Below are 23,213 nucleotides of genomic sequence, written 5' to 3'. Positions count from 1 at the left end.
CAAGAAAACTTAACCGTTATAGTTTATAGTTTCTCGCTCGACTTTAATGAAAATTTGCACATTAAAGTTGAATATTTTGCATACAAAACACTGAATCGAAAAATCGTTTTAGCAACCCCCTAATAAAATAATTGAAAATACCTATCCAACGATACCCCACACTATAAGATTGGATGAGAAAAAAAAACACCCTCACTTTACGTCTATGGGAGATACTATAAAAAAAATATTTGAATTTTTTATTGCACCATTTTGTCGGCATAGGTAGTTTACAATTATATTCGTGCAAAATTACAGCTTTCTAGCATTGATAGTAGATATGGCGAAAAATTGTTGAGCAGCCCATCTGGTTGCTCGCCCTCTCTCCGGTAAGCTGTAAAAGCCGTCTGAGGCTAACAGCAACAGTCCGTCCGAAACAAAAAAAAAATGTTAAAAATCATGGCAACTTATTTAAAACAGCTAAAGAGTTATATCCACGTAATACAAGAAATGGTAGCCGACTTGTTGTCGATAAACAACAAAAGACTGCTAAATTTAAAAAGAATTGCCGTGTAATGAGTGTGAATGTATACAACAAACTGCCACAACAAATTAAAGATGTGCCCCATAAACAATTTAAAAATATTTTGCATAAGTGGCTCTTACAAAGGGGATTTTATAACTTACATGAATTTTTTGACCATAACTAACTTTGTGACATATTATTGAACATATTAGGTATGTACCTAGCTGATTTGATGTACAAACTGTATTGTAATTAATTCCTAGACTAACTAGAATAAGTAGTAAAGTTTGACATGATTATTTTATTATTATAATTGCCTACTCGTATTAATAATCATAATTAATTTTCTTTATTTTGTTAAATTTAGATATACCTAATGATAATGTTAATATTTTGCATGCTATTTCAAGCTGAATAAGGAGCACATATATTTTGCGACAACACCTGTAAATCAACCCTTTTTCTAGCAGAATAAACTATTTAATTATTTCATTTCGTGATTATTTAAATAAATGAATGAGCCAATCGCAAGCAACACTGAAACGGCAACGGACCACTCACTCACTCACAACGGACTCACGATACCAACGCGATCTAGTGATAAGTAAGAAGTAAGTATTTCGCCTGTCTAAAAAAAAAACCCTCATTCAATGCTGTGTCTCAGCTCAAGCTGAGAAGAGGTGTATGCCCGGTAATGGGATGTGTGTCAAGCATAAGCAGAAGATGAAATGATACCTACTATTGATTGAAGCTGTTAATAGTAGATTGTTCAACAAGGGACTAAAACAAGCTGTAATGACACGAGACGTTTAGCCACCCGAGCAGAGCGAGGGTGGCTATAGTTCGAGTGGCATTATGGTTGTTTAGTCTCGCGTAAACACTCTACTTTTCACTTTGAATGCGAGGAAAAAAACAATGTTCTGTTCAAAATTACAATATTACTTTTTAAAAGGGTACGCTCGACTAATGGACTGGCCATTTGTTCAAAATTGAAATAGAAAAAAAAAATGTTGCTCGGTTTTTTCTTTACTTTTATTGTTTATGAAGTGACGGTTTAAATGCTTGCATATTAGCCAACAGTTTGAAAATTGAAAACTATTTTAAAACTATATAATTGGACTATGCATAATAAAATGAATTAAATTAATATAATTAAATAGATTCATATTCGTAATCATTAATTGTGTTTCACGGAACGAAAACGTGTTTTTTTATATTTTTGCACAGTTGGCATTTTGAGGTTATTTCCACGCCCTAAAAATCCTCCAATGTGTTTGTGACACCATGTTGGATGTTTATGCAGATACTAAAGAGCTGCAGAGACTAAAGTAACATTTTAAGAGCATGAGAAGTGAAAAAACATTTACTTATCATTACCAATATATTTTGCACGACGTATCGACTTTTCTGAGCCGTGGGTATATTTATGAGTCCGATGATGTCTTTTATATTGTTCATCAGCTGGATGCCTCGGCCGCGGCACTTGGCGCCCGGCTTCACGATCCAGATGTTGAGGACACCGTCGATATCTATTTGCGGCCAGTACTTGGTCATTGTGACCAAAATTTTGCAAGCTCTTCTTTCTAGCTGTCTGGGAAAATAAGAATGCCTTTGTACAGAAGTGAGTGGAATTGCACTCAAATTTACCATGGGATTTTTGTGTAAGATAACATTTTAAGGAAATCTGCGGACACATTCGAAGCAATTCAATGGTGTGCGCGTAGTTCCTGATCCACAGTGGGTACGCGCGGGAGCCGTACTGAATATGAACGCGAGCCCAGCCTGGGACGTATACCTAGTGTACAGTACCCGGCGATAAGGATTGGACATCGGTCTTCTGAAAAAGACAATTGGCTGTTCACGACGATTTCCAAACACTGGCGACCGTCCATCAATTATTGTATTTATTAAGTGACGTTTTATATTAAATAAATACTGCACCTTTATAGAATTAATTTAGATTACGTCAAATTAATGACATGTAAACTTCAACTAATGAAGGAATGTGAGCTTCAGGGAATGTGGGGAGGCAGCCAGCAAGATGGACGGACGATTTGGTGCGAGCGGCTGGGAAGGACTGGATGCGGAAAACTCACGACCGCACAGAATGGTCTAAAATGGAAGAGACCTTTACTCAGCATTGGGTAGATCAAGGTTGAAGAAGAAGAAGAAGAAGAGAAGAAGAAGAAACTTCAGATATTTAAGATTAAGGAGTTGTCACTTATACCTATCACCTGTTTTGTGGCCGTATCAACAGGCAAGATTTCTACTGCGTTTCGGCTGCAAAGTGTAGTTTGAATGAAATTCTTTTGCAGTCAGTTTGTAGTTTGGATGCAGTAGTGTCAATTGCAATAGGACTGTATCACAACTGCAACAACCATCTTTTACGAGAGGTGGACTATTGCAGTTTCAATGCAGTTGTACTGACTGTAACATAACTGCATTACAACCGTGCAGCTAGTTTACGTTCGGTGTGCGTGCAGTCAATAGAACTGCAAGGTGCGCCTTTTGCAGCCAGAAAGCAGCTAAAATGCAGCCCGCCTGTAACGGCCCTTACTTGGAATGTTGACAGGTGTGGTGTCATAAGAGCATTGAAAATTGCTTGGATAATGTTGAATGATGTTGAATAATTGTTTATGGTACCCGTGCGCATACCGTAAACAGACTGTGATCTAATTGATTGACAATTTAACAACGAAATATTGACGAATTACGATCATTGAATGGATACAACAGTTGTTTACGTGATCTGCCTTTTGAACAATACCAGATTACATGTTATACCTAGATTAGGTACTTAATTAATTGCGTGGATTTACTTCTGGAAAAGTACTAAGTATTTAGTTATTATACCGGTGTGGCCTGTAATACGAGCAAAAAATTAAAACATAGATCGTCCTCGTCAACCTGAACAACATTAGTTCAGCGACTTTTAATAATAATTATAAATAATTTAGTCCCTATTCACTTACGAAATTTATTGCGATTTGTGCTTCACTGGACTCTACTTACATAATAAAATGCCCTTTCGCCAAATGTTTAACTATCACGTGCTTCTGGACGGAGGTATGTTAACAGAAAAACAAACAATGAATCATTATTAATAATAAAACAAGCCAAATTGCGTAATGTCTCGCTATAGCCGTGTAAATATGCGATACCTCTGATTTATGTCCGAAGAACGATTATGACATCAGCGACATTTGTACCTACCTTAAACTGGTATTTTTGTCCTCGGCGAACTTAGCCTTTTCGTGTACGAGTAGATAGTGATGAGTGAGGAATTGGTCCCATTCGTGCTCCCAGACATGCTGAGATTGGTCCTCGGTGTCGTCAATGTCTTTATGGGTGAAGAAGGATATGTACTCGTTCAGTCTTGTCAGCGCGAACTCGATGGCTGAGAATGGAACCTTCCCATTGCTTACGACTAGGTTCTGCTCGCCGCTGGCTTGGAAAGTATTCGAGAGCCATTTGAGGATGCTGATGCAGGCGGTGATTCTGAAGTCGTCGATAAATTCTTCGAGGCTATCGGAGTTGTGGATATTGTAACAGCGAGGGAATCTTGTCAGAGCAATTCCAGGCTCTGTGTACCAGTGCATCTGGGTCAGTGATGCCGTTAAACCTTCCTTGGTGGTGAAAAGCGATCTACAAAACCTATTAAAAATATTTCATTGATTATACTGACTGCGTCTAATTTTAAGGTTATTACAACGTACTTAGACATATATCAGAGGTCAGATTGTAAGTAGGTAGGGTAATGGCATTAATAATTGAAAGCGTTACTTAAGCCGACATTCTTAAAGCAAATACAATGTAGACATGAAAGGAAACCTGTACACAAGTACCTGCTAATGACGACTTCTTTGTTGCTTAGTAACCAGTCGTACTTGTCCCTCTTGGTCGTCCAGAGGAAATCAACTGAATGGTGCTCCATAAATTTGTAAAGAATCAAGCGTTCGACTTTGGAAAGTTCCTTCCCTGTCGCTCTCTTGGGATCTATGTGCGTAGGTGGATGACGGACCTTGAAATTTTAATGCAAAATAAATTCCCGATAAGCAGGTACGCATATGAGATCGAAAATAGCTGAATGCACTAAACAAAACAAACACAGTATCTCATTTCAGTATTATCGCCTGAATCGAATTATGTCCCTATACCGACTGTATATTTTATCGTGGTATACCTACCACTCCGTACCACCGTGGTATAGATACCTCTATCTATTTTTTGTTATTTCATGCACTTACATACATACCTACTAAAGTGCCCCCCAGGCACCAATAGAGACAAAAAAATGAATTCAGTAGGTATAGGGTATACCCATACCAACATTATTTAAATAACGTTAATATCTACTTGCGTGAATGTTACTTTTTATTTAACATTGATGAAACCTACACAGAATCTATTATCAGAATTGAATATTTTCAGTCTGATTGATTTCACACTTCAGGGATTCCTTGACCAATCAATTTGTCGAGTAGCGGCGCCATACATTTATTTTTTATTTTTGTGTAGGTATACTAATCAAAAGAATATATGGGCCACTTGAATTTCACCGGTAAAATGAAATCAAAAATATGTTAGCGTTTTTAATTGAATACATTTAATTGGATGAAAAGTACTGTACTGTGTTACCTTGTATTTAATAAAACCATTTTTAGACAAGGAATGTTATAAAGAATTATATTTATTAGTATTTTCGTTTCACACAGAAAATTCACGTGGCCCTTTTTCTTTTGAGCAGTATATTTCAAGACGATCCGTTCAGTACCAGGTTGTTTACCTTATGAGCCTCATATTTCTCGACCCACCCTCGCTCCAGAAGCGCTCGACGAACCGCCGGGAAACCTCCGCCTTTGATCATGAATACCTTCCGGTCCTTCATGGCATTATCTGCTATCTTTCTCAACTCATGCCACCGCTCGTTGCTCACCCAACTCTTGAACTGCTTTAGCTGCTCAGTCGATGATGATGTTTCTGACAAGGTGTAACGGTATTCTGACGTCATTCTACGTAGGTACCTAAGTTACCGCGGGGCAACTAGGGCATTTCAGTAGTAGAAAAGTTATACTACCTACAATATGAAATAGTACGAATTGCAACCTAAGTAAGTATATGATGAATGCCGTGCTATGTTATTCAATCATCTCTAAAATAGATTCGATGTCCTAAAAAAGTAGAGTCGAGGAAAACTAAAACACGAATATAGGTATTAAAAAAGCTTTAGTAGGTACGGCAGGTACCTAGTATACATACATATAACTTGTTTTTTTTAAGGCCTATCCAACAATACCTTCCGCACACTAGGTTTAGGCGATAAAAAAATCATCCCCATTTAACGGGGTAGGTAGGTACCTAACCTGTCAAAAAAATATATTTCTCAACTCTCTCGGCGTGCTTAATGTTACAACCCATGCAAAAGCTTTCTAAGCAGTAGCAGTTTATAAGCAAAGCCGCGGACGGACGGACGGATCAACGAAGGAATATGGTGAAACTAAGGATTCCTTGTAAGACCAGCGAACCCTAAAAAGGAGAGTTCTGAAAAGTTGTTAAGGCTTTTGAGTAAAAAAGAATACATAGGTACAACATGATACGATAATTGGATGAAAGTTTGATGAATGATGATCGTAAGAAAAATAACTGTTTCCTCAACAACGTTGCCGATTGTCAGGGTGCAAACTGTTAAGACAGTTAAGACTCGGAACTTGAAAATGGTAAGATTGAAAAGACGAGACAGACCTGGCCCATTTTCAGACTTCGACAGTGAGACAGCACTCGAAGGTCGCAGCTCCTTCTTAGCAGTACTATCCTTGTGCAGCTTAGAGTCTGACACACTCTCCTCCAGGTCCATTGTTATAGCCATGAGCGTCGTTTACGCCCCAGACCTCTGCAACAAGTAACGAGCATTTTCGAGGGTTATACACAAGTGCCCACCCCGAACGCTCATGCTCCACTGCCTGACTAAATTTAACCCTGGCAGTGCAATAACCTACTTTATATTTAACCTACATCTGGGGGCCTATCATTGAGGCTTCGGGGCGCATCTCCGCCTGGCACCCGAGTGACGTCAGGAGTTAAGTACATCGCAAATCGTGAAGGATGATGTTGCGCGGAAATTAATAAACCGAAATTACACTTGCCTCCTGCAACCAGGTCACTGTTTGTAAAACTAGGTTACAATAAACGCAATAGCGTTAATAAGATTAGAAAAAAAAAATTGTTTGTTGTACTGTAAATTTATTCTGACATCTTCAGTTTCAATTAGGACGTTGGACGTTTCCAGTGACGCTGACGTTCCGCGATAAAAGTTTTTTTTTAAAGTATGATTAACAAAAATAGTAAACCACGGATAATTACTCAGACCTACGTGGTGTAAAAGGTTGTAAAAGGTATAAAAGGAGCCACAAACTCGGCACAAAGGACAAAATTACCAACTCTGTATAGACTTAGAGATGCTGTAATTGCTGTAAAGCAATGATGTGGATGTGAAGTTATTTAAGTATCTTAGGGGCTGTTTTACCATCCATTGATTAGTGACGGTTAAATGTGATGCCCTCTCCGTCTATTCGAACAAAACAAATAGAGATGGCTTCACATTTGACCGTCAGTTAACACTAATCAATGGATGGTGAAACAGCCCCTTAGTCCATTATTATCTATTGACTGACAACGCATCGATATGTGCTGGTACTCGCTTAATACAAGAGACCCACCTGCTTGTTTGCCAACCAACATTAAAAAGGAATTTAAAGGTGCTGAATTCACGGCTCAAATTTTCCCACTAACAGCTTCAGCACTAAGTATTATGTAGTGAATGAGAAGTCATGAGACTTTTATTAGTCTCATCCACCATAAACTCTTATTTTTATGATTTTAGAGAAACTTGATACTTCGGCACAGTTGCACGCGCCATGATCACGAGAACATGATGTCGTCTACACCGTGCGGATAGTCTAAAACATGTAAGACTCTTATTAAAACCGACTCCAAAAAAATTAAAAAATAACAAACAATGGAACCGACTACAAAACCCTTGAAAATATTTTTCTAGTTACCTACTAGCTCGAAGTCGGTGCCTCAGCACGAGCCAGCTGAAGTGGAACAATATGAGGTAGACACTACATACTGTGGGTTTCAGTCCCTCCTGCTGGGTCGTGCTGAGTCACCGACTACGCGACTTCGAGATAGTAGGTACCTAGAAAAATATTTTCAAGGGTTTTGTAGTCGGTTCCATTTTTTGTTATTTTTTTTTTTGGAGTCCGTCGATTTTACTTTATTGTTAAAAAAATGTCTTTATACTTTTTAGTGATTCGTAGCCAAAGTACATCTCACAACAATTCCATTAAGCCCAAACACGGCTTAGTTACGTTGATTTATAACAGAGTCCCGTTGCCTCCTTCTCGTTTCAGCATCAGATCAGTTCGAAAGAATCATTCGTCGCTTATCTAGGTAGGTATATTAATCATGATCGTTTATAGAGGAGCGAGCATTACTTAGCTTTGACGAGTTCTATTGGTCATCTACGGTCTTCTTCATCAGGTCCAGGTTACCAAATGATACTTTCTCTATCTTAATAAGTAGATGTGCCTATAAAATTTGAGGTTTGCCCTCGATTTCCCTAGGATTCCATCATCAGATCTTGACTTGGTGACAATGGGACCACCTCAGAAGAATACTCTTTCGAATAAAAAAAGAATTGTCATAAAAAAATACAAGCATTGGATGGAATGGAACATAGAACCTCCTCCTTATTTGAAGTCGGTTAAAAAGAGAAGAGTGAGTGGCCAGGCCAGGAAGAAGAGATTAAAATGATATTCCTAACAGTCTTGCTTAATTTCGCTGTCTTGATTTTATATAACCACCTCTATTCCCTTTAAATTAATAAATTCCAGAAAGTTATCAAATAGGTATTCAATAAGAAGAAACTAGCGTTTGTGCGTGTTTGAAGTCAATTTTTATCGCTGCGTTCAAATTTTGCCATAATTACTTCCGAAGCCAAAATTATCTGATTAAAAGTTGACTCTGTTAATGATTTTCTATCAATATCAGAATTACAGTTTCATGGTTCATCTCACGCATAGCGTAGATGCTACAAAATTAGGAATGAGACCTCTTACATTTGACCTTTATCCCGAAAAGTTGCATTTTACGCAGGACCTCGGAAACTTAACTAACTTACTTAGGTACTTAAACGAGTAGGTACTTTTTAACGGTGTCAGCTATATTTAAAGTTCTTAAATTTTTTAATTACGACTAAATACATATTCTATTGTAAATTAATGCGATCTACGGGATCAGAGGCGTCTTTACCTATAGTGCAGGCAGGGTGTGCGTTGCACACGGGCGCAGCGGTGTTGGGGCGCCGGCCGCGGCACTTTGTACCTATTCCATTTTGACCGCGCACTTCCTAGATGGCGCTAAAGTAATAATTGCACACGGGCGCTACATGGGCTAAAGACGCCGCTGTACGGCAAATTTTATTTTCTTAGCCTATAAATATTTGTGTGTCACTTCTGGCTGTGCTTCTGGGCAAAGGACATCTCCAAAGAGTAGTATAATATACGGGGAAAAGAGAGCCCTCTCTCGTCTCATTCATGCAGACTGTTTTGAAGCGCCGTCTGCATTTCCTAACTAGTACCATTGATGTATATATCCATCCATACGTATAGCTATAATAGTCACAGGTATTCTTTTACTTTACTGGATTTGCTTCCCAGCTCAACCACATAAAAACTAAACAGGGCTGCAAAGAGAAGTGAGACCGCTTGAATTCAGTCTTCTTAAGTTTAAACCAGCCTTAATTTTCCGTTTGCAGCACTGTCTTTACTTTTATGTGGACGATGTGCACGAGTTTCGATTGCAACGTAGCCATCTTGTTCCTTGTTGAGCGCGAATAGACGCCTGGCCTGACATAGAGGTTGCTACACAAAAAATATTTGTAACGGACTGAGCGGATACAATTATGTGACTTTTATATTAGAAATACAATACGATTGTCAATTTTCGAAAATAAAGTTCATTTTTGCGGTAATTATCAACGACAAAATATTTTTTAATAAATAAAATTTTGTGATCTCAAGCTTTCAGTGACATCTATCTGAAACAAACGACAACAATCTGTTTTATTTTAGGTTAGATAAAGGAGATGGCGGCTATCGACATGAATTAGTACGGTATAGGCGACTGTCCCCCCCTGGACATCTCCCTATATAACCTTATACCTTCCTACATACATTATAATACTCTTTGTAAGTATATAACGTTTGTTCTCTTTATAGTTTGTGCCCTATAAGTATGTAGGGTTATATTCGACCACACGCTCAGAGGGCCTACTCAAGGTCTACTCCGAAGTTCGAAGTTCGTATCGTGTCGTCCCTCTCGCTGTTGTATTATTAAATAGTACTAGCGTTTACCCGCGGCGTAAATCATTAGATACAGCAGTTGAATTGAAATTCAGGGATTTTATTAAATTCTCGTGGGAATTCCCTAAAATTACATCGTACGGTTTTCATTGACGTTATATTATAACAACCATGCCAAATTTCATGACTCTAAACCCAGCGGTTGTTATTTCAAGATTTTATCCTTATCCCGTGAGAATATCGGGATAAAAGTAGCCTATGTGTTATTTCAGATATCCAGCTATATACGTACCAAATTTCATGGCTCTAAGCCTAGCGGTTATTATTTCGAGATTTTATCCCTATCCCGTGGGAATATCGGGATAAAAAGTACCCTTTGTTTTTATCCAGGTTATAAATTAACTTTTTGCCTAAACATACTCACTTACTCACACTCACTTCCGAACTTAAGCATTTATTTATAACTAGCTTTTACCCGCGGCTTCACACGCGTAAACTATTCGGTCAGGTAATTATATGGATTTTACAAAAGACCCCTGAAAATTTCGAAAATTTATATCGTGGTCTTTGTGTTGTGAATAACTGTACAAAATTCAAGACTATAAACCCAGTGCTGAAATTAAAAAAAAAATCCTATCTGAATTCAAATTCAAATCATTTATTCAGCAAATACGCCGCAATGGGCACTTTTACACGTCATTTTTTTAAGCTACCAGCTCTTTCGGAATGACCATCATTGCCAAGAAGAATGCGCCGCAAGAAACTTGGCAGTCATTTTTTCAAAATAAAATAGGTAATTACAAATAATCTACTAAAAACTACAGTTAAATAAAAAAAAATAATAATAATAATAATACAGAGATGTATGGGGTCCCTTAGTTACAAAACTCCCTTAGGAATATTGGGATAAAAAGTAGCGTATGTGTTATTCCAGATGACCAGCTATATACGTACCAAATTTCATGACTCTAAGCCCAGCGGTTATTATTTCGAGATTTTACCCCTATCCCGTGGGAATGTCTGGATAAAAGTAGCCTATGTGTTATTCCAAGGGTCCAGCTACCTACATACTAAATTTCATGGCTCTAAGCCCAGCGGTTGTTATTTCGACATTTTATCCCTGGTATCCCGTGGGAATAACGGGTCAAAAAGTTGTTTATGTGTTTTTCTAGACATCCAGCTACCTACATACCAAATTTCATGACTTTTAGCCCAGAGGTTATTATTTCAAGATTTTATCCCTATCCCGTGGGAATGTCTGGATAAAAGTAGCCTGTGTTATTCCAGGGGTCCAGCTACCTACATACTAAATTTCATGGCTCTAAGCCCAGCCGTTGTTATTTCGACGTTTTATCCCTAAGTATCCCGTGGGAATATCGGGTCAAAAAGTCATCTATGTGTTTTTCTAGACATCCAGCTACCTACATACTAAATTTCATGACTCTAAGCCCAGCGGTTATTATTTGGAGATTTTATCCCTATCGCGTGGTAATATCGGGATAAAAGTAGCATATGTGTTATTCCACACGTCCAGCTACCTACACACCAAATTTCATGGCTCTTAGCTCAGCGGTTGTCATTTCGACATTTTATCCTTAGGTATCCCGTGGGAATATCGGGTCAAAAAGTCATCTTTGTGTTTTTCTAGATATCCAGCTACCTGCATATTAAATTTCATGACTCTAAGCCCAGCGGTTGTTATTTCAAGATTTTATCCCTATTCCGTGGGAATATCGGGATTTAAAGTATCCTAAGTTTTAATCCAGGTTATAAACTAACTTTTCGCCAAATTTCATCCAAATCCGTCCAGCCGTTTCAGCGTGAAGAAGTAACAAACATACTCACTCACAAACTTTCACATAATATTTATAACATTAAGTAAGATATTAGTAGGATAGGTACGAGAGTGAGAGGGACGATAAGAACTTCGATTTTCGAGTTTCGTAGTAGCCTCCCAGGTTATTTTGCCGTCTCGCTCACGCTTATCGTATTTAACACAAGTGAGAGGGACGATACGGTACGACACAAACATAAAGTTTCGAATTCCGGAGTAGTCCCACAGAATAACTAATAGTCCCCCATATTGTCATGCCATCTCCCTTGCCGTCGGCACAAAACACAGATAGTTTATTTGTGCCGTTGGTGACCGTTGAGCAGTAACATACCTACCTACCTACCCACTATGTAGGGTAGGCCATGTAGCTGAGCGCACCCTTCTTTGTGGGTGCATCCAACAAGCATCAGTGATTCGAGTTTTGAAACAAAATAATAAAAAAAATACAATTTGGAAGATTTCCATTTCATTGGAAGATTACTAGTATTATGATTAGCTGTGGATGTACAATTTAAATTTCATGCAAAATTAGTCGGCACACATGTTTACCAACATAATAAAATGAAACGTGATATTTTGCGAACGTTCAACATTTATTATGATGATTGAATTGATTATTGAATATTAGACTGGTACTTTATACTAAAGTAATTAAGATTATTCACGATACACTATTATTATTCTTCCATTTTATGTTAGTCATTAATTTTCATTATGATTTAGCTTGGTTTAGTAATTTTAACTCGATAAAGTGAACGCTTCCATAAAGAGAGGAAAGTTGCCAGTTTATGGTAACAAAATTCAATGACGAGGGAAAAATTTATTTTTTTTACTCTTGTAACATTGTTTATGACATGAAAGCAAGATGGCGAGTTCATCTCCGGTTGGATAGTTCTTTCGATGTTATTTCACGCATTCGGTGTCATTTTTGAACTTCTCTTTTGTAATAATTTGACTAATAAAATATTTATTAAAATCTAAGAATAGTGTGACTGTGTTGTAAGCATTGCAAGTGCTTAAAAAAAATATCGGTGTGTAACTAACCCACCTGAGGAATGTTGAATCTTTCAGTGATTTGTGATTTGGTCAGGTGTTTTCGTTTTAGTCAAAATTAAAATTTTGTTCTTGCGCAGTGAGTGCAGTTGCTGAGTTCAGATGTATTTCTGCCGTGGGGATGTTAGATGTCGGGACTGTTTCCAATGTTGGGAAACAAAAGCGTGAACTATTTGTTTTGGTAACTGTGATAAAATAAATTGAGAAGGTTGGACTGCAAGAGCCCCCGGCCACAGTGATGGCCTTCAGTGAGGTGAGTGTCTTTTAAAATTATGATAATAAATTCATTTGTCTATATTGTTGGCCTTATAAACTAAAAGTTTTAATCTAATGTAAATAGTTGATTTTTCTCACCACAACTCCAAATACTCAGCTCATTTATGATTCTTTTCTATTGATTTTAAACTCCTAAAATAAATCTTTTGCAATGGAAGAGATATTACACGTGTGCTTCTTTCTACTTGCCTCCAGAATTTACAGTTTAAATTCATTTTCATCTGACCTGATTAACAACAAGATATAACAGTTACTGCTTGATTTATTATTTAATGCTGTAGTTTCTTTCTTACTGGTTCACAGTAATACCTTATTAAATTAATGTTGTTTGTAAAAGTCTATGTGAGAATAAATCAGAATTTACCTACTTTTAAATTTATTTTACATATGAGGTAAGGGAATGTTTATAGTTATCACACACAGTAAAAATACCTTTTGCTATCATGCTACCAGGCATTCGTATAATATAATTATTTGCATTATCAATGTTAAATCCATCACATTAAAATAAAGATACTGTAATCTGATAAAGATACTGTTTATAGAATTAAGACGGAAATCAGTAATTATGTAGAATTAGAGATTGTCTGTGAATAGCCATTTTTTTAAATATAAATAAAAAGTAAACATCATGGGACACCTGACACCAATATATATATCACACAACACCCAAAACTTTGAGGCAAAATCAACAAAAAAATATTTTTTTTAAGCTACCCAAATGTCAATCAGCTAAGCTCTTGCATAGTGACCAGTTTGTAGTGTGTGAAGTTGCCAATTGGCACTGGGCCCCTTTGGGGACTACTATCCAAGCCCCTCTTATCCTGAGTGGTATGCGGCATGCTGTAGAATGCATATAGGCTAGACACAGTAGGCACAAGTTAAACAACTAATTGCTTTGTCTATTACTTAACAAGTTAGACTATTGCATTAATTACTAATTTTATTCATTAATTCTCGTCTTGTGATCATGGCATATGCAACTGTGCTGAAATATCGAGCTTCATTAAAATCAAAGTATGTGGAACAATTTAATTCATAAAATTAGCAAAACCATATTTTGCCATTAGCAGTTAATAAACCACTTAAAATATCAAATCAACATAATATTCTTGTAATTGTATCTGTATCAGATATTTTATTAATAAAAGTGAAAATGTTCTTTAGTATTCTTATAGATATCAAATTAATGATTTTTCTTTCTTTCATTCACATACCTACATCTAGACAAAGATTTAGCCTTGCATCTTTTAGAATTTAGACTCGTACTAAGCCCTTACATACCTACTTCCTAAATTACAGATCAAAAGAATAACTGGCGAATGTACTATGAAAAAAAAATTTTTTTTTTTTATAGTTATAATTATCTGCAATCAGTCCTGGACACGACTATAAGCGGATTTGTTGAGTGTGTTAGTCGAGTCGAGGTTCTGGATCTCTGCTTTGGTGACGAACCATGGTACGTTCGCAATGTTTTGGACTATGCCATAAAAACTGTTATTGAAATATTTTCCAAAATCATAAAACTGGAAATGTTTGGTTCAACGTGGAACTAGGTGTATTAAAAGAGAGTGTAGACTTGAGGTTTAAAAAATATTTCATTGTTTAGAATTTTTTTTTTTCTATTTTTTTTTGAGGCTTAAGGGCACAACAAACAAACAATGTAAAACTAATAATAATTAGACTCCTTCCTTATCGGAGGTGCAGTTTGGTGGCTCCAGCTTGGGGATGGGTAAAAAATATTTTTCACTTCTTATGCTCGTAAAGTTGGTGTTTATGCTGGATCTAGGCGACATAAAATGACTTTTTATGCACTAGTGCATAAAATAAAATCTTTGTCTAAGACCAAGGTAATTAGGAGTCAACAGCCACAAACAAAGAAGTTTCTTTATATTTTTTTAATACATTTTTTATTTATATAAAACTAAAAATCAATCAAAATAAATCACTAAAACTAAAAAAAATATAATTATATAGTAATGCATGAAAAATAAAATTGACATAGTTTTTACAATTGTTTTCACTGTTGCTATTTATAATACTATTCAATGGAAAAAATCAATTGTGTAAACAAAGCATTTTTCACGATTACTCCGTAGTTGCTTACATTTGAACGCCAATCCCGATCATATTCACATCTCAATGAGCTCACCACTGTTTTTAACAATCATTTTATCATTAAATAATCGTGTAAATATGTTTATTTTATAGAATTAATTGGAAGACGAAAATCCGTTATATTTGTCAAATTGACATGATAATTTTTTCCTCACCGAAGTTGGTCTATGGTCGGTCTAGTCTCTGGAAATTTAGTGCTGTACCAACAAAATTAATTATTTGACTGAACCAACCTTATCTACCGATAATTATGGCTGGCTCTGCAAATTAATTTATTCATAGATATTAATTATTTGTGTTACGTTACACTATTTAATGAAGGTTTATAAAGGTTTCTAATCCTATCCTACTATCCTACTTCCTACTATATCCTACTAATCCTACTAATATTATAAATGTGAAAGTTAGTGAGTGAGTGAGTGAATATGTTTGTTACTTCTTCACGCTGAAACGGCTGGACGGATTTGGATGAAATTTGGCGAAAATTTAGATAACCTGGATTACAACATAGGATACTTTTTATCCCGATATTCCCATGGGATAGGGATAAAATCTTGAAATAACAACCGCTCAGCTTAGAGTCATGAAAATTGGTATGTAGATAGTTTGACATCTGGAATAAAACATAGCCTACTTTTTATTTCGATATTCCCTCGAGATAGGGATAAAATTTCGAACTAATAACCGCTGGGCTTAGAGTCATGAAATTTGACCATGATTGTTTTAATGTAATGTCAATGAAAACAACGATTTAATTTTCGGGAATTCCCACGGCAATTTTTAAAAAACCCCGTATTTCAGCTGCTGGATCTAATGATTTACGTGTGCGAAGCCGCGGGTAAACACTAGTTGGACGATAAAAGAGTATTATAGTAGAAATTATGTAGATTTCTATTTACTAGTATCATATTTACTGTGGAGTCCATTGTTGGACCAAAAAATCATTTTGAATCACTTCCCTGTGTCTACTCTCATTTCCCTGTCTTGTGTAAATTTAAAAATGCCTCTTCTAAATTATATCGAAAATACAAACTGAGACATGGATGCACAGAAAAACCAGAAAAAGAGACCAGCGCTGGGAATCGAACCTAGGTCCTCAGCAATCCGTACTGCGTGCTATAACCTGTAGGGGTTGGACAGGAGTCAAGATACAAATTTCTCCTATGCACACATATCTCAGGTTGCCTTTTTCTACTACGCTACTTAAGCAGCAAAAAAATCTAAATTAATTCATATTTTAACTGACCCTTTCAATTCTAAAATACTCCATCATAAACCTTGGGGAAAATATACGTCAAAAAATATGTGGATATACATGTTTCACCATTTTAAAAATTCTACCCTTAAAGGGGTATAAAAGGGAGTGTAAGTTTGTATGGAAAAAACGTTAGGTATATATATTTGAAGATATAATTCTAAAACTTAGTGAAAATGCTATTAAACATTTTAAGTTAAAAGGGAAACATTGTGAATGACTCTTGAACAGGACTAAGAGAATACGTGATTCGCCTTTTTAAAAATTAAACTTAGGAAAACATTAAATAATGAATATGAGTAAATTCAAAATAATTATTTACTGCTGATTGAAGTATCTTAAAGAGCTTTCACATCACTAGAGCCAACGTCAGTCAGTCAGTCAGCCAGTCGTCAGTCAAGTGTCAATGTCAGTCACCACATTTGTTTACACAATTGATTTTTCATTGAATAGTACCATAATTTCCTTGCCATCGAAGTGAAAAGCAGAGTGTAAACTCGAGCATTAAATACATTTTCCCCTCAAAAGTGTCTATCCACCCTCTCTGTACCGGCTCGGGTGGCTATATGAATGTCTTGGGTAAAATGCCTTGTTTTATGCTCTTTTTGTACCATCTACTATTAAAATACTAATTAAATGTTGATAGTTTTTCTTTACCATTTACCATAATGAAAGTTTAATTAAACATCTTTATTTCTAAAACAGGACTAATTAAAAAATGATTAGGTATGTATTAACATTTTTAATTTTTATAGGTAAATAAATTAAACACTTATTAAACTTAATTTAATATCTTAGCTCTATTCATTTTTAGAAATGTCTTATAATTCGTCCATGACTATTTACAGTCGGATCTACAATTTAGCCATTTTAGGATTATATATTATGTCAAAGTCTATCTAGTCTAGTATAAAACAGTATATTTGACTTTGGCACAATAATTGCAGTTTTGACTGTTAATTGTCATGGTTGATATATTATTGATATTTTTATTAAATTTTTTGTAATATATTTACGAGACATTATTAATATTTATTTATTATATTATTTATTATTTGTTATCAATATTATTATTAATATTCGGTAATATATTACTAAACATATTTCTAAAAATGAATAGAGCTAAGATATATTGTGTTTAATTAAAGTTATTTTTATTTATGAGTAAAATGTTAATACTTATTAATTTTGTAATTAATATTATTTTACAAAATAAACACGTTTAATTAAAGTCTTACTGTCATTATCGTAAAGAAATATTATCAACATTTAGTTAGTATTTTAAAAGACTGTCAAGCTACCAAATTGCACCTCCGAAAACGGGGTCTAATAATAATGTAATATTATAGCAGTGTGAACTATGGCCCAAGCCCTCTTGTTCTGAGAGGAGGCCTGTGCCCAGCAGTGGGACGTATATAGGCTGGGATGATATAGCAGTGTGTCTAAATTGAATTACACTTTGTTAAATATTAGTGTTAACATTTTTTTTGAGCAATATTTGCCTGCTATTATAGTGAGCAGCAAAAGTGGATGAGTGAAGGTAAATAAAATAGAGTGTTGTAATGGTTTTTAGCCTTCAACCTACATTCTCCAATGTCATGATTTGATTTTTTATAAACAGCTACATCTTCTTCTTCAATTTAAGAGCTCCTCTTTTGTCAGTGGAGTAATTGCCACTCCGCATGGTGTTCAGTCAGCTGTTTGGCTTCCTGATATGACACAACACACACTCTCTCCTTCAACTGGTCAAAATAGGTCAATTTTGGTCTTCCCCGGCCTCGCCTTCCTTATAATTTTCTTTCAAGCAGGTTTAAAAATATTTTGTTTTAGAAACAGCTATTAGATCAAAATTCTTAAATTTCTCACTTTTCTAATTCAAGTATTGTTTTCTTATGGAAGAATCATGCATAACTTATGCAATGTGCAGGTCTAAAATCATTTTTTGATTAAATCTACATAGAATGTATAATAGTTGTCCACGTTAGCTAGCTATTGTATCTTGTGCAATGAATGTAGGTACCATCAGCCAAATAAGTGGTCTACCAATTTTTAAACAAGTTCCTATCAAATGAATATGTCGCTAAAGTCGAACTTTCAAGTTGACAGACATGTCTATTGGCATTATTGTTTTATGACATGATGCAAATGATTATCAACTTTAGGGTGGTAGACCACATATTTGGCTGATAGAACAGTCTCAGTATCAGTATCTGTGAAATTTAAATTACCTATATCCATATGTTAATCTAGTTTGCATCCTGAACCATGAAAGCACAATTGTGCCTTTCTACATTGTTTTTTTTTTCAAATAAACACCTTTCTTTCCTTATTGACATATTGTGACAGTGTTTAGAACATTTTGAGCACCGCAATCACTCATTCACTCTCGCTACTGATAGTACTACTATTTGACCCTGAATTTGAGAATGACCAAAATTAAGTATCACTACTCCAATGATTATTTGTGATATAGACTTTTATATTCTTTAAAAACGAACAAATGTTTATTCACGGTTTTCAAAGAAAATAAAAGTCTTATCACTAATAATTATTGCAGTAGACACATTAACTTAATATATTAGAAACAACAGTTCTACCAGGCCACATTTTTAATTTTCATTCAATTTTTATGGAAAAACTAACAAAAATGCAACATTGCCAGCTCAGCAGGTATAAACGCTCTTAAGGTTATTTTCATGTTTTTTGTAGTTGGTTCTATTTTTTCGTTAAACTCTTGAAGTTGGTTAAAATATCAAAACCTCCTAAATACAAAATACCTACGTATATAAAATATATTCGTATACACATTTACATATTATGTGCCTACAGTCGAGTTCGTAAACTTCTGCGCAAAAATTTGATCAATAATATCTTAACACGCCTCTACGCCGTTAAAAATAGAGTCATGCTCACATATTTATGATCAAATTTTTGCTCAAAAGTTTATGAACTCAACTGTAACAAATACTTTACTGAAAACCGCATCAAAATCGGTTCTGTCAAACGCAAGATAATCGCGGACAAACATAATACATACATTCAGGTCAAACTGAGAACCTCCTTTTTTTGAAGTTGGTTAAAGAAAAGATAACCTGTTGTGTAAAATCATTAACAAGTTAACAGTGTTTTTATTTCTTTATAACTATGTAGGTACATTAAGATAAGATCAGGTTTTGGCAAACATTTATTTAAATAATGATTTTGAAAGGCTAATTTTTATTAAGTATTAAAATGAGGAATATCAACTCCTTGTAGCGGAAAGGAAGGTCTTGCGTAAGATCCTGGGACCTGTCGAGAGAGACGACGGCACGTGGAGGATCCGTAAAAACAGAGAGATCCAGGTGCTGGTGGCTGAACCCAACATCATCGGCGTAACAAAATCACACAGACTTCGCTGGTTCGGCCACCTACTACGAATGGGAGAGGATCGGGCTGCCAAAAGAGCGTACGTCGGACGACCGGCTGGTCGCCGCCCGGTTGGGGCGACCCAGGTACCGCTGGGAGGACAGTGTCCAGGCGGATCTGCGACGTCTCCAAGTCGACGACTGGCAAGAGGCTGCGCACGATCGGGACAGAAGGCATGTTCTTGTTTCGGAGGCCAAGACCCTCTTTGGGTCCCTGAGCCAAATTAGGTGGTGGTAAAATAAAGACAATACAATACAATACAATATATATTAAAATAAACACCTTACTGCAGTAGAAATATCAGAATCTCACTGGATTTAAGATTGATATTGTAGCCGTAATTTCAGATAATGATCCATTTAAAGCTTATAATATTTGTTATACTTGATTCAATAAAATGTTGAATATATCAAAGATAAATTAAATTATACGACAGATATCTATGCCATATACATGGCAGTGTTATTTCTAGGGCTTGAGTTTTAGGTTTCATTTGAATGTACAAATAAAAGTTCTCTTCAGTATTGGTGTTCTGTCCAACATTTTAAAATATTACTATTGTGTTGCGAGAATGTTTAGCATTTCTTTTGGTAAAGGGAATTTTCACTTTAATTAATCATTCCTTTTTTGAATATAGGATATCCTCAGTTTTTCTTATTCAGCATCACAATTAATTACTATTCATTTTTATAAAGAAAAAGAAGTGTTCTTGAATTTTCATCCATTTGTTTGTTTCCGTTTTGTAACATGCCTAAAAAACTGTACAAAAAAACAGATCAGACTAAATACGGACATTAATAATATTATATGGAAAGTGGGATATATGAGAAAGAAAGGGAGAGAGACATTTATTTACACGTATTTAATTAAAAAAAAAAACAAACAGTACATACCGAAAAACAAGAATCAATATATTAACTACCAAAATACCATGTATCGAATATAGTAGGTGGGTATAAATTGAACTTCATCCATTTATTTAGCATAACTAAATTAAACTAAATTTATTTGGCAACCCGAAACGCTGTTTTGCAGAGGGACCCATATATGTATTAACTAAACCCAAAACATACACAAACTAATATGAATAAGTTATATTGAATAACCCTCGCGATTCTAATGAGAATAGAAAAATTCCTAATTTAAAAATATGATAATTTTCGGCGCACTTTAAAGTTAGTTTAGCTGTGACGTTGCATTGTTTAAGCGCTTTATCGTCGTCCTATGCTATGCGGGTGTTCGGGTGGCAGGTTCAATATCCTCCGGGGGTATTGTACGTCTGTACTTCGACCCTGCACTCTGTATGCAATCTTTATCGTCAATCGCTAACCCTTTGCAACTATTGCGCTCTCACGTCGCATGTCGTCAATATTTCTTTACATTTACATAATTCCTTTCGGAAGATGCACTTGATAAGCTAAGGTTTTATAATATTTCATTCAAGATCAAGTATTTAGGTTCACTATTTGGCACAGTTTCCCCCACAGTGAAAGGACTTCAGCTTTAAATTCCCACGCGGGCTGATTGTGAATTGAAAGCACGGTTAAATTGTTTCATAGTGGTTTGTAGATCTCCTTGCATTTTTATTCGGCCATCGAAAAAGCTAAAGGTGAATTTCGGATCAACTTTCGCTCTTTAGTTTATGAAAGAGTTAGACACTTCAGCCCAGATCCGATAGGTAGACCAAATTAAAAAAAAGGTTGTTTATTGTTATTATTTTTTTATTACGAACATAAATAATGATTCCCAATGCAGCCTATTCATAATTGAAAATTGACTTCCTCTTCGAATAATAGGAGATTACACAACTGATTAACTTCGGGATCACATCACACAACAGAACATAATGTCAGCAATCATCGTCTGACGCAACCACCGTTATCAATTCACACGGTCTGTTTATTATTATTATGCAGCGGCGACTACTTAGTAAGGTTATTTAGCTTTAGGTGAAACATCCTCGGTGGAGGCGTTTCATAATAAACGTGGCGTTAAAGCGAGTTCCCACGGTGCGATTGTTATTCCGGGCAAGTTGAGCGCTTCGTGCGTTGAGGCCGACGTTGCCAGTTGTGACGTTTTCGGAAGTGACATCGTGATCCTCGATGTGGGCGATAGGTCGAGCGAGTTCATGTGTGGAATTAGCTGCATAATCTACCGCTTCACAATTCATAGGCAGCATTTGACCACTCAGGTGCGTAACGGAAAAAAGAACAGCGCTACGTTTGATTTCTCTGGAGTCACACAGAGTATGACCTAAGTTTCATTTCATTGGCAAGCTTATTTAACCACAGCAGGGCGTACCCAGCTTCCGGTCTAGGGGGGGGAGGGGGGCAAGTCAGATTTTTTAGGTCAGATCGCTCGCGCTTGCTTTGTCATACAAACTAGGTACACAAAGACACCTTATTTCTTAGGGATGGCAGAGCAAGTGGGTCTCCTGATGGTAAGAGATCTCATCTGGAACGGGTATTGCAGATGCGTTGCCAACCTTAAGATGGGATGCCTCACGTGCCAGTAATTTCACCGGCTGTCTTACTCTCCACGCCGAAACACAACAGTGCAAGCACTGCTGCTTCACGGCAGGATTAGCGAGCAAGATGGTGGTAGCAATCCGGGCGGACCTTGCACAACCTACTTACATGAAACACAAGGTATATGTAGTGTGTAGGGCAAACACCCGCAAGTGATCCTGCTTCATAGGTAAACGGGGCATAATATATTGTAGACCATACAATTTCCAGGGGGGGGGAGGGAGGCAGTTGGTACGTTCATTGGGCTTACTAAACCCGCTCGATTCTAGCTTCTTATTAACCTACCGCAGTGTAGGCTGTCTTTAATAATATATTTACTGAGCGTGCCACTAATAGAGTTTAATAGCTCACATCTTGTCCATTTTGTATGTTATTGATTGTGCATTTATAGAGAAAGAGTAGGTACTTACTGATTTATTTTTATGGACGTTTTTTACGAGCACCTGTTGGCAAACCAAATTATGGGCAGTAAACGTACTTTGGATAATAAAGGGCAAATCTGAGCCCGAAACAATAAATAGGATCAAAGCAATCGGTAATTGGCAATTAAGTGAAGTGGGCGAGTGCAGTAATGAGATACTGGTAGATAAAAATAAGAACGAACGTGAGTTAAGTAGGTAGTTAACATTTGTAAAATAAATGAGAATTTAACATAGTAGTAGTATGCTTGTAACTTTATGGTTAGGATACTTGCAATTTTTTGGTATAAAAGTATTCCTTGAAATTGTAACTTGCCTATTTTAGCGGCATGTACACCTACTTGCATAGTTGCAGTATGCGGTAGTTGTTATCTAAATAGGCCCTGATTTCCTTGTAGGGCCTCGTTCACACGTACACCAGTGAGAGTAGTTCCGATATTAACTAATGGTGTTAG

At 36.1% G+C, this 23,213-nt stretch overlaps 2 protein-coding genes across 2 annotated transcripts in view; one reads left to right on the top strand and one right to left on the bottom strand.

Moving 5' to 3' along the window:
- Positions 1–6,639, bottom strand: part of LOC141426086 (tubulin glycylase 3A-like) — a 13,256-nt gene extending 6,617 nt beyond the window's left edge. Inside the window, exons 1-6 of the mRNA XM_074084948.1 lie at positions 6,518–6,639; positions 6,248–6,395; positions 5,292–5,485; positions 4,351–4,526; positions 3,719–4,159; positions 1,883–2,096 (exon numbers count right to left, since the gene is read on the bottom strand). Of these exons, the coding sequence (XP_073941049.1) occupies positions 1,883–2,096; positions 3,719–4,159; positions 4,351–4,526; positions 5,292–5,485; positions 6,248–6,371 (1,149 nt within the window). The 5' untranslated portion in view covers positions 6,372–6,395; positions 6,518–6,639. The remainder of the gene's footprint in view (positions 1–1,882; positions 2,097–3,718; positions 4,160–4,350; positions 4,527–5,291; positions 5,486–6,247; positions 6,396–6,517) is intronic.
- A 5,925-nt stretch (positions 6,640–12,564) lies between these two features.
- The window catches only part of GckIII (Germinal centre kinase III), a 95,665-nt gene continuing 85,016 nt past the window's right edge, over positions 12,565–23,213 (top strand). Inside the window, exon 1 of the mRNA XM_074085329.1 lies at positions 12,565–13,010. Within this exon, the coding sequence (XP_073941430.1) occupies positions 12,996–13,010 (15 nt within the window). The 5' untranslated portion in view covers positions 12,565–12,995. The remainder of the gene's footprint in view (positions 13,011–23,213) is intronic.

This window comes from Choristoneura fumiferana, chromosome 3 (assembly GCF_025370935.1).
Source record: "Choristoneura fumiferana chromosome 3, NRCan_CFum_1, whole genome shotgun sequence".
NCBI lineage: Eukaryota > Metazoa > Arthropoda > Insecta > Lepidoptera > Tortricidae > Choristoneura > Choristoneura fumiferana.
This window is presented reverse-complemented; position numbering and strand designations above follow the sequence as displayed.